Source organism: Pseudorasbora parva, chromosome 11 (genome assembly GCF_024679245.1).
Source record: "Pseudorasbora parva isolate DD20220531a chromosome 11, ASM2467924v1, whole genome shotgun sequence".
Lineage (NCBI taxonomy): Eukaryota > Metazoa > Chordata > Actinopteri > Cypriniformes > Gobionidae > Pseudorasbora > Pseudorasbora parva.
Window position 1 is genome coordinate 24,474,100 of NC_090182.1, and position 13,374 is coordinate 24,487,473.

The 13,374-nt window shown below is 38.4% G+C and overlaps 1 protein-coding gene across 4 annotated transcripts in view; it reads right to left on the reverse strand.

Annotated features, from left to right (window-relative positions):
• The window catches only part of ebf1a (EBF transcription factor 1a), a 158,248-nt gene that overhangs the window by 38,114 nt on the left and 106,760 nt on the right, over positions 1–13,374 (reverse strand). For all 4 annotated transcript variants that reach the window (XM_067457485.1, XM_067457484.1, XM_067457483.1 and 1 more), the window contains exons 9-10: positions 6,029–6,159; positions 3,846–3,972 (exon numbers count right to left, since the gene is read on the reverse strand). In XM_067457485.1, coding sequence (XP_067313586.1) covers positions 3,846–3,972; positions 6,029–6,159 — 258 coding nt within the window. The remainder of the gene's footprint in view (positions 1–3,845; positions 3,973–6,028; positions 6,160–13,374) is intronic.

Sequence of the window (13,374 nt, forward strand, 5' to 3'; positions counted from 1 at the left end):
TTTCTGCTCCAAATTAAAGGTCACTACATAGCAAATGTTTAAAGGTCACTACATAGCAAAAGACTAAAGCGTCTGGCTTTTTTAACAATGCTTATTTATAAAAAAATAAATAATTATGAATGATTTAGATATAATTTATGTAATATACCCTTAATCAATTACACATTTATCATTTTAGTTAATCAATCATCAATGGGCACTTTGTTAAAAATAATATAAATAGCCTATATAAAGTCATATAAATAAGCTTTAAAACCAATAAATAAAACTTTTTTTTTTTTTTTTAAAGAAGCTTACTGAGCTTACATGTTCAATTTTCTCTATATCAAGTAAACTAATTTTATAACTTTTACTTGCATTGACGTATACTATTTTTTCTTTAAATTGTCCTCTTTCATAGACAGCTTTTCTTCTTGCTGTGCATTTTTTTTATTCTTAATATTTTTCAAACATATAATATTCTGCAGAAGAGAGAAATTAATCTCACTGCTTGTCTCGCGAGAAGTGAATCTCAGTTCCACAGCGTGTGATTGGCTGTTCACTACTGATGTCACAGCTAAACTCCTGAACTCAGGATCAAAGCCTGAGTTGACAGAGCAAGCTGATGATCAGCATCATGGGACCAACAAAGCTTTAATACAATGGTTTGGTTTTGTCAACTCAAAACTAATCCTGTAACCCTGAGTTTGTTAAACTGCCATCATGGTACAGGCCCCTGTTCTTCGCGTGTTTTCGAAGCTTTGATTATGTTTACAGTGTGCAATATAACATGAGTTCATGTTTCACGTGTAAAAAAAAACAGTATTTTTCACACAATTTACTTATCTGTACAGCGCTGTTTCCTCTGTCCTAAAAACGTCCTGATGATTTCCTTGTTCTATGAAGTCCCTCCTTCAGAAACACGTAACAAGTTCTGATTGGGCCAGCGCTTCCTGTGTTGTGATTGGACAGCAGCTTAGCGCACTTTGCCCGGAAAGGTCCCGACTCTTTCCATAACGGGGAGATGCAAGCTCTGAAAGTGCACTCTTCTCCACGTGGGAGAGCAACAAGACCACGCCCCCTATTTTGCGTGTTCTTGTGGGCAGAGGGTTAGTCAGCAAACGGTTCTAGTTACGTCATTCATGCAAGGAAGTGCAGGGGTGTAGTCCTAACCGGCCTTTCGCTGTAGGCTTTGAAAGAGAACTTCTGTTAAATAAATCTCGCTTGGCATTGAACTTTGAGCTTTATAATTTTACAGGTATTATTTATGCTCCAACAGCAACATTTCACACTAACTTAAGTTAATTAATTAATTACTAAACTCAACATAATTAATTGTTCTGCATCTGTGAGAGTGTGGGCGGGCTTTTGATATCGCGACTGTACTTCCTGCTCTACTTCCTGCTCTCTACTGCGCAACTCCGGTCCCGAAATCGCTACTGCGCAGACTCGGCCCCAAGATGTCAGCGCCATGCAGGCTGCCTGAAAGCTTCAACTATGGCAAGCGGAAACGGATGATGTCGAGTCGTCCATATTTTTTTACGGTCGATGGTTGAGACATGCCGTCACAAGCCCCAGTAAGAGCTGTTGAATTGAATCAGGCAAGACGTTTGCAAAATCTTTTTGTATTTCCGCAGGCTTTATGGTACATCATATGCAAGGGAACTTATAGAAATTTATAGTGTTATTATTAATAAGCGAGTATAAGTATATTTGTGTAACAATACTTTTTACAAACACATTTTACAATACTTTTATAATTTTAGCTTCAGTCCCCATTAACTGTAATGCATGGGGAAAAAAAATACATTTCTTAAAAAATTTCAACAGTAAATGATGGTGAGTGAAATATTTTTGGGTGAACCATCCCTTTAACTACAAATCGTTGGCCAGCCAGAGGCACAGTTCACACGAGCATGTGCCAAGAATCCTAGAGAATCTGAGACTCCTGAAATGAGAGGCTTTTGAGGAATCCATTAACTGCATGGCTGCTGGGTTCATAATCAGAGCGACGTCAAAGTCGAAACACAGCTCTATAACTACAGATGAAACAGTGTCCAAAATCATCAGCATCATAATGTGAACGTAAAGACAATACTCTAAAATCATGCATAGTGCATATATACTTGTGAGAAACATGTACTGAATGTAAAAAGCTAAATAAAATGAGTTTTCCCCTGAAAGGATTGTTTTTTTCCTCTCCACCATGGCTGTGAGGAAGTTCTCCAGGTACGGCTCAGCCTTTCCGCATGGCTGTGTGGTGTTTGAGCACGGCAGCATCAGTGCACCATTGATTTAATTAGGTCTCCATCTCCTCTGCCTGACAGAAGTTGATTAGAGGTGCCAGATGCCCCATGTGTAATTCCACTGCCAGCTGCCACATAGCTTTGCCAATACTCTATGATTAGTACCCACTGGCAACTGGGCAAGGCACAGGTGCCAACTGGAGCCAGGAGAGAGAGAGACACACACAGGCTGACGTCCCACTGCAGTAGCTGGGACTGGGGGGCCAAGGGGAAGAGGGATGGCCCAAAATGCTTTAAACGGAGGAGAACCGCACAGTGGGGCCAACCTGAGGAGGGCGTCAGATCAGCACCAGCCATTTTAAAGTCACAATGAAATCAAAATGAGAATTTATTTTATGGAATATTGTATTTATTATAAATCATGCCATTATCATCTTAATCAAAATAACTTCTCCCTGTTGCAATGACATACTGCTGTGAGGGCGGGACAACCTGTCACATGTTCTCAGCAATAGCAAATGACAATGATCCAAACTATCCAATCATTTCCTGATGAACGAAATCAAGCTCCGTTCTACTTTTTCTATCTTGTTTGAGAAGCCGTTTCACTTGAATGGATGTCACAATATAGAAGAAAAGACTATGGCAACTTCTGTTTCATGCCAACTTTAATGGTCTGTTGTGAGATAGACAGTGCTGCATTTGGTTTTCTCTTCATAAACAGCACTGAGTTTCAAACTGAATTTGAGTGCTGTGAGAATTAAAACCTGCGCATCTAATCAAAAGCATTCTAGATGGTTATTGAGCTTGAAGCTTTAGCAAAAGGGGCACATCTAGAAGTGCAGCCATAAAAGGGGGTGGCCATCTGCCCTCTGTTTCAGAGACGCGTGTGGCTGTACGTGTGTTTGTGTGGTTGTGTGCGAATGTCTAAATCCCTCCCTCCATTCCTGCCCATGTGCTCGCTGAATGGGCCATGAAAAGAAGCCAAGTCCAGCGCCATAAACCACACAAGCATACTCATTCACACCCATGAATGCACAGGCATATACATAGACACCTACTGAGCCAACAATACCCACAGCTGTGCACTGTTTAAACCTATTGATGAGACAGGCCTTTAACATTGCTCCCTTCAGCGTTTTAACACTGTTCAGAAAAGCTGCGCTTGTACTTTGACTGCAAACTCTAAATTTAAACTAAAAAAGCTGCAAGATCAGCAAACAAACTCTTCACCTTTTCCTCCGCTGATTTCATGTTGTTTTACCATTTGATTCAATCATATACTTCCATCAAGAGCGTCCTTTACTTCTGGAACTCTGAAGTTAATTACTTCTTGTTGGCTGAACTCCCACTATGTAGAGTACAGTAAACTAATTTCCAAGCCAGCAGATATCACAGGTGACCTCTCTTTCCTCCTTAAGATAAGTCCTACATTTCCCTTATCTGTGCAGGCTGCAGGATGTTCCTGGAGTTTGAGGCACAGCCATTCGCTGTGTTAAGCTATGTGCTCAGGAAATAGGTAGGATTCCACTACGGCATAGGTTCCTCACTACAGGAAACACTGGCTGACTGTTACCCACATGTGAAATCAAGAACAGTTGTGTTTAATATTGTCCTTACCTGTGTAGATAAATCTGCCCGGTGTACCTTTGCAGAACTGCTTTGACTTGTAGGACAGAGTGACCTCCACAACCCCGGGAATGTGTCTGGGAGGAGTCTGAACTCGAATGGCGTGAGGGGTTATGAGCTGAAAGAGAAAATAAAACATGTTTTTTAGGATGTTACTTTTTGTTGTTGTAATTGTGAAAAACAGACAAGTAGAATATATAGGTTAAAACAAGATAACAAATTATTAAAATATTTTTACTGTTCAGACAGAGTTTATAAACCGTAACAATGAGAAGATGAAAGAAAGACAACAATGAGAGGCATTAAAGGGATAGTTCACTTTGAAATTAAATTTTGATATGTTTTAGCTTACCTCATGGGCATCCGAGATGTAGGAGTATTTGTTTCCCCAGTAGTTTCAATTTTGATCATTTTAGGTCAAACCGTTCTTGTCTGTGCCTCACATAATGCAGGTCTATGGTCACCACCTCAAAGAGCATACACAGACAAGTCCAAATTAAACAATCCCCCATCGTAAGTACACACTGATGGCCTAAGACACGAAACAAGTGGTTTGTGTGAGAAAATGAACAGTATTTATATCGTTTTTACCTCGTGTACACCACAGGAAACACGCACGCGCACCCTCGGATCAGTCGGACGTAGTGGTGTACAAGAGGTAAAAACGATATAAATACTGTTCGTTTTCTCACACAAACCGCTCGTTTCGTGTCTTAGGCCATCAGTGTGTACTTACGATGGGGGATTGTTTAATTTGGACTTGTCTGTGTATGCTCTTTGAGGTGGTGACCATAGACCTGCATTATGTGAGGCACAGACAAGAACGGTTTGACCTAAAATGATCAAAATTGAAACTACTGGGGAAACAAATACTCCTACATCTCGGATGCCCATGAGGTAAGAACAATCCCTTTAAGAGGAAACAACAACGCTGACCTATTACTAGGATACTGACTTTGTTCAGAATAGCATACCTCCATCCTATTCTTATAGTGGTACATTCTATATTCGAAATATGCAAAATATCTAGTGTATGTATCTATGTATAGAATGCTTGCTGATACACACACACACACACACACACACACACACACACACACACACACACACACACACACACACACACACACACGTATATATATGCCGTTTGCTATCAGTAAAAATGTTTTATGCTTTTGAAAGAAGTCTCCTCTGCTCACCAAGGTCATTGGTCAATACTAGAGTCAGAGATGACCTTTTCTGTTAGATCCATATGGTGACACAAATCTCGCCAACCAATGAGATTAAAGCTTTTGTCAGCTGGAGGTGAAGATAGTCCAAGTCATTACATAATCAAAATTCTGTCCACCTTTTTTGCATCTGCATTTTCCGACACTTGTACTGTATAACTGCTTCACAATGTTTACAACGTGTATTTAAGGTACCCCTGCTTACCTGAAACAATACTAGCTGAGCTATTAAACAGTATTGTTTTGTTCTCTGATTAGACTATGATTTGACTGCTTACAGTGTTTGTGAAGCTGTGCTCAATTCCCTTTGAAGAGGAGCCGTGCCACTACAAAGCAGCCACGAGCGCTCAGTTTCCCTGCAAATACTCTGTCATATTCAAAGCCAGCAGGACTGGTGCTGCTTTACATGGCTTTAAACTGTCCCTTTTATTGCTCACTTAGCTGGGCTTTCATATGCCAGGCAGTGCTCTTCTCACCTCTCAGATAAATATGGCATTGCCAATGAGAGGCTTTTTATAGAATTACCTCTTTTATCTAGATTTCTCACACACAAGCAGCACAGAAACTGAGTGAAAGACCAAAACAGATGGACAGACAAGAAAACAGACAGACTGGCTAACCAAAAATGAAGCTGCGCTGAGAACAGAAGCATTGTGTCCATTCAGACTGACACGTGCCTTCCCAGATTTGTTAGCCAAGTGGATTTTGAATCAATCTCCCATATCATACATATTTTAGAATTAAGTTGCATAGCTATTGTACCGTAGGGAAAAAGGTGCATTTATCATTTCATTTTCTTGGTATTAAAATTCAATTTGAATCATGGTGATTCTTAAATCTTTTGTTTTTTGGCAAGAGCCTGAAAGTGAGCATGAATTGTTTTTGGCCACAGATTTTCCAACTAAAGTAATATTACAGAACGGGTTGCATAGAAAAGTAACCGACCTCACTCCAGACCAGCATGGTGCCAAAGATGACCTGTAGGCCGTCAAAGAAGTTATCACCGATGATGATGACTGTGGCACCCCCTGTTGTCCAGCCTTCACTGGGACTGATGGCCTTAATGCAAGGCGTAGCTGTTTTAGAGAAAGAAGAATCGAAAAAAAATGAGTGTGCTCAGCATGTACAATGAACATATTGTTTTCTTGAAAAAGCATATGCAATACATTAACTATGGCTATATGTATGTGCCTGTATACACATCAAGACACCTGTAAAGTGATTATATGAAAATAATGTCAAGCAGCATTAGAATAAACATCTGGAAGCAGCTAGCACATCATCGCTTGTGTGCATTACCCTGTGACATAATTTCATGCACGGACTAAATTCTTAGGAAATAAATTTAAAGCTGTGCAACCGATTTCTTCCTGATTACGGCAAATAGATTTATGAGCCAGACTCTATTAGGAAGCTTTAGGCACAGCTTAATGACAAGTGACTGACTCATTAGAGTCGTCACATATGATTAGACTGTGGCCATTCCTCTGCGCCATCCCCATATGCTTCCTGACAGCGGTGCGAGCATGAGAGATGACGCTCGCTCACCGATCATTTATCTCAATCTACCCTGTATGGTAGCATGATTCACTGCTGTGGTTGTCTGGAAATCTCTTGCATCCCAACCATGATCATCTCTTGTTGTGTTTTGGGATCTTTAGATTGTCCCATGGAGAAACACGACTCAAAATCACAGAGTGGAGTGACAGCAATTTCTCCGCCCTCTCAGTGTTTTGTAATCACTCTGCTCCAGCTCCGCCTCTATTCCCCACTCACTGGTGGGAGAAAGCCCACTCCAAATCCACTCCATAGCTTAAAACTGCACTGTTATAGCTCAGCTGTAATGTCTATCTTTACTCTCTTCGTTCACTATACTGATATCGATATTAGAGATTATATACATTTATATAATAAACATAATTTGTATTATACATTCATTAAATTCGATATTTGTTTTATATACATTTTAATGTATCAATGTTGGATATTTAATTGTGCATGCCCAGTTTCCCCAGTTATTACTCTTCAGTTGCCTTTGCTATTACATACATTGCTCACTTAGTTACGTAAATATTTAAAAAATGTTTAATAACTTAAATTTAATTAAATTTATTACTGAAATAAAATAATTATTAAATTAAAATTATATTACAATGTTTTTTTTTTTATTAAATACTGACTTTAGTGAATCTCAAAAGTATGTTATTTATACATTTCTAATGACTAAATTCACTTTAAGCAATCTAAAATTATTGAGTTTATTGTTTTATTTTGAATTTATTGAATCAAAATAGTGTTATATTTTAATATCATCGATTTAACAGACAAATAATCTTATTGGCCTGAATTTATTTTTATGAAATGTATTGTCATTTTAACATGGTTTCCACAATAATATTGCACAATAATTAAAGGGATAGTTCACCCAAAGATGAAAATGTGATGTTTATCTCCTAACCCTCATTACATCCAACATCTAGGTGTCATTGTTTCTTCAGTAACTCTAACCATTGCTGTGTGCCAGGGATCTTTGTGCATGTTGCCTAAGCATGTTTATTTATTTATTTATATGCAGCGATAATGCCTGTAGGTGATTTTTAATTGATATTTCATGTCGATATACAATGGTTAAACACTTAAAACTGATCGTAGTGATTCAATCTTTGTAAGACTGGCCAATCTATAGAGCAATGGAAACTAACTTTATTGCACTCCGAGAGCCCCCTCGTGGTCGGGAGCATTTCCGTTGTGTTGTGCCTTGTTTCCGTTGTGTTGTGCCAATTTCGTTGTGTTGTGGTTTAATTTAGTACGGCTGCACTACTGGGCCACCGTAGGTCATCAGATCAAGTTGGAAGTGAGAGCAAACCCAGATCCTTACTCCCGGCAGAACTGCGATTAAACTTTCACTCCACACAGCTTACGCATTCTGGTCTAAAGATGCTCAGACTCAGTTTAACAAGCAAAAACAAGGTGACAGAGTAGACACATAGTGAATCTCTGTCAGCAGCCGACCCCCTGGTGCTTGCATAGGAAATCCGTAATTCCCCTCTGCCTTTGTTTTAGTCATGGACATAATTAAGGAAATCTAAGGGTCAGACTGGGAAAGATCAGTCAGTGATGAGTGTACAATAGCAGCACTTCTAGCTCCAGCCCCTCCTTCCTTCCCCTCTGGGGGTGGTAGGAGAACACGAATGCTAATTCCGCTTGATTATACACACACCTTTATTAAATATTACACTGACCCCCATGTGTGCGCGGGGAGGGAGGAGGCCAGGTGCGTGCGCTTGTTTTATGACACTCGTGCAAATGTCACGAGCGCTGGAGTTCGCCAGGCACAGAGAAATCCGGAGTCCTTACAGCAGTCGATCAAAAGGCCAGGCGCCCTGGGACACTCTGAGAAAACAGCAGCCAGCCATAAAAATTCAGCACCTTAATGAGTTTAAATTTCATTTCAGTGTGTTGAACTTTGGCACCGGATTCTAAAGCTCTGTGTCTCACTGAAGGCGCTTTAACCGACTAATTACTGCTGTTCCAATTTGCTGCTGAATTTAAATAGAAGGAAAAGACATGAGGGAAGGAAAAAAGGAAAAGTAAGGGTCCTCTGAGGCAGCTGTCGGAGACGGAGAACGGGAGAGTATGTCACGGGCGGCTCTGTTGTCCTCTGTGTCTCTGGTAGGGGGACTGAGCACACATCCTTTAACAAGCGTTACATGCGGCTCTGACTGTAGGCAGGACCCCTGGGGGAGGGTAGGGGTCTACGCTCAACGCACGTGTGTGATAGTGCACCTAAGTGAGGCAGTCGAACGGTGTAGGCAGATGGCCTGCGTGTAGGAGGACCTGAACAGATGAGACTCGCACAGCTCAAACCGGTGTGTGTCAGCCATCGGCGATGCCTTGGGAAGAGCTAGCATAGATAATAGCAGGGGATATTGAAAACCTGCAGGGGAAATGTTCTGGGCAACAGTGTTGGGGAAGCAAGTTTCAACTGTAGCTTGTCAAGCTACAAGAACATTTAAATCTAGTTTAAACCACAGTCAGCTACCCTTTTGAAAAAAAAAAAAAAGCTTTTATTCCAACACAAGCGTTCAAAAGTTTGGGTTCGTTAAGATTTAAAAAATGGGTAACTTTATTTTAAGATTGACTTATTAACTATTAACTAGTTGCTTATTAGCATGCATATTACTAGGATACTGGCTGTTTATTACTACTTATAAAGCACATATTAATGCCTTATTCTGCATGACCTTTGTACATTGTACATCCCATAATCCTACCTAAACTTAAATGCTACAAAAACTACCTTACTAACTATTAATAAGCAGTTTATTGAGGCAAAAGTCGTAGTTAATAGTGAATATGTGTTCCCCATACTTAAGTGTTACTAAAATGTTTTTTTGAAGAAGTCTCTTACGCTCACCAATGCTGCATTTATTAGATCAAAAAAAGTGAAAACAAAAATATTGTAAAATGTTCCGCATTATTACTCCAGTCTTTCTTTAGTGTCACATGACTCTTTAGAAATCATTCTAATATGCTGGTTTGATGCTTATTTTTGATGCTAGAAACGTTTATTTTAATATATTTTATATTAATATACTTATATTTTTTTGGAAAATGATGCATTTTTCAGAAATCTTTGATTAAATAGAATATATATATATATATATATATATATATATATATATATATATATATATATATATATATATATATATATATATATATAGTTTGTAAAATTATAAATGTCTTTACTGCCACTTTAATACATCCTTGCTGAATAAAATGACTAGCTTTTTTAAATAAAAATGTTACTGACCCCAAACTTTTGAACGATACTGTGCATTGAAACTGTCTATTTATGCAAACAACTGTATTTATCTGGTACTAAAACAATGAGGATCTCAAAGAGGGTGACAACATTAAACAACATTTGAACACATCAATTTGCACTAAATAGCACATATTATATGTATGATTATTGCGTAATACTTATCTCTGCATTTTACCGGTCTACATTTTATTTACTTATAAAACACCTTACAAATAAATTGATATACAGCAGCAGCAGAAATCTGTTTTATCAGTGTGTAATATTTTTTTTTTTGTTTAAGTTAAAGACTTTCATATCTAAGTTAAATATAGAAATGCTAAGTACTAATATTTTAAACAGCAACATACTGTATAGTGATGCGTCTGTGGAAGAACTTCATAATCTTCCAGGATTTATATTTACAGAGTCCTGACGCTATTGAATGTTTTCCTGAAGGTATATTGCAATTTAAAGAGGGAATTACATGTTTTAGATTAAGAAACAAGATTTTAAAACATTTTAACCCCACATATACAAATCAAATGTTCTTAGACTAACCAACATGTCACAAATATTCTGTGTTCCAGGCATGTAGTAAATTTCATAAGTGAAGTAATCCACTTTGCAGCCTTGAGGACTTCCCCAGCTAGTCTTTTTTTGTAGGAGCTGTGTTGTGGTTGACTGCTGGGCATAATGCAATTTGGCGACGTGATAAACCAGGAGAGATGAAGAGGAATAGTGAAGCAATCTGTGATGGTAATCTTGGCCTAAGACGACTCTTTTGCAGGGTGCTGAAATTGTGCATGGATTAAGCAGATGGTGGAATGTGAATCCATCTGATAGGATTAAACTTTGGTGCCTCCTCTGCCGCCATCTGTTCCCTTACGCTGTATGCATGCGTACGCGCTCGCTCGCTCGCTCTTACACGCATCTCAGATACAAGCACAATAGCGTTCTCTTCTACAAACGTACATTCTTGAGCCCGGCAGACATCTATTTCCACCACAGTGCATTTGTGACATGACCTCACATATTGGTGCCCTCACTTTACCCTCATCTCCGCAGCCCAGAGCAATCAACACACATGCACGCCATGTCTGACAGAACAGGCTCATTAGCTGGAGGGGAGTGGAAATGGTTTGAAACTGACACAATAATAGACACGAGTGGCCAAGAAGAGGTGATTGAAGGGATGTAAGCGGGCCATTTTGCAGATTTTTGTGGAAAAATCCACAGAATATTGTGAAAGGGATGTAAATATGGTAAAATGTGTTAAATGTGTTAAAAGTACACTATTATTGGGAGCAGAAAGTATTATAACATTAGTCAAAGTACTTAAGATCACACACAAGAGGTGGGAATGTAGAGCTCAATGAATGAAAGGTGTTCCAATTTCGAGTGGGATCTAGTTATTACAACACCTCTGTATTGAATATTGAAGCTCTGACTTTGTGACTGCATTGCCCTCCAAGAAAAATGTCTATATGTGCATGTCTGGGTTTTATATAGACGTAATGAAGAATTGCAGTATAAAGCCCTATTCGGACAGTAATTGTTTCTCATTGGGTTGTAAGGTATTTTCGACATTTACAGGGGCTAGTCAGTGATTTTGTTGCTGTCCAAATCCAAAATGTCAGTGTATTTCTCCCACCACCCGCGTAAAAATCCCTGGTAATTTTTTCTCAGCGTTTTCGATAAGAGATCACTTTAAGATACACTGTTTATATCCTTTTTGACCAATGCCGAGCACCGTACAGTTGTGCTTCGCTAGCCTTCACTTTTACAGAAATGCTGTAAAGTATTTACAAGAACAATATTTCATCACTGTTTAAAAGAGAAAGAAAAGGATGTAAACATTTGAAATGGGCTGTTATTATGGCAGCCATTATATACTGTAAAATAACTAAGCAGGATTACCTCATGTAAAAAAGAGGCTGTATAAACTTATTACCGCTCATGTCCACATTTTTTAAATGACATCCATTATTTTGAGATAAAATACGAGACCAAAAAATAAATTTTAACTATAATGCGTTTACATCTTCCTATTTTTTTTAATATTTAGGATATATTTTTCCTAATATTAAATGAATTATGAATTTATTCTTATTATTCCAAGCATATGTCATTTTATTTACATTAGACAATCATGCGACCAAATTCTTTTTTTATGGATGCCCACATGAGAAACAATTACCATCCAAATAAGGCTCAGGACTTATTCTATACTTTATTTTGGGGGAAAAAAGACAACAACGATGACAGAAAAAAAAATCCCCACAAATTTTTCAAATATGTTGAGGATTTAGAAAACTGACTTTTTTTAATTCTCTCAGTGCAATGGAAACTATGCTTAAAGACTGAAGAGATCCCCAGGAGAATAGAGAGAACTTAATCATCGGCATCGGCATCATCATTATCAAATCATCATCATTCAAATCCTTATTTTTCATCATAAATGGAGGTTAACAGTCCAAGTGGAAAAAGTGGTCTTTTTCGGGATGACTCTAGAGTCATCCCGAACATAAATGAAAAAATGATTGGATTTGAATGCGACTGAGGATCAAATCATTGCTCAAATCACGTCCACATGTTATTAGATGGATTTAGGAGGGCCGCACTATAACCTGCAAGTGATGGAGGACAGCAGATAAGGCCACATGTCGCTCAGAAAATAAATGCTCGGTGCTTAAGATTTAGAGGTCTCATAAGACACATGTTCAAACCTAAAGAGAACAGGCCACTTGGGGGATGCCGCATCCACTGCTCTTTTCTTAGCTTGCGCAAGCCTTAGTGGATTGTAGGTGCTTTGCTGCACTTGTACTATTGGTATGCCATTTGTTAGTCAAATGAAAGCCTGATTATCTCAAACCACCTGCAATATCTGGCATTAGCATGACTTGTTAGTGGCATTAACATGACTGCGGCGCACAGAGGTGCTAAATCAGAGTCACTACGTGTTAATTGAACGGTCAGTTGTCTTTCAATTTAAAGTATTATGAGCATATCCAATCCACCGGAAAAGAACCGGAACACTATTTCTGCTGCCAAATAAGTTGTAAATTTCAACGTTTTGACCACAAGCGGTCTTATTCAGACAAAGAACACAACAAATATCAACTTTTATATCAACATAATGAACAATCACACCATCATCCAGTAAACCAATCATATGTAATGAAAAAATCCAAAGAAATTTGAATGAAGATACACAATAATAAAATAATTCCATGAGTTACATCAACAACAACAAAAAGTTTAGTAACGTTTGAAACACACCTCACACAGAAGACGCTTTCATACCAAGCAGCTGATCCCAAAGTAAAGTATATTAAATAAAACAATTTCTTACCCATTTTTTTTCTTGTTTTAAGCCTAAATCACACACATTTTAGATTAAAATTTTAAATACAATATTTGCCAGTGGCCTAGAACATATTTGTGGTCTGATTAATGTACCTTACCCATATTTAAATACGAA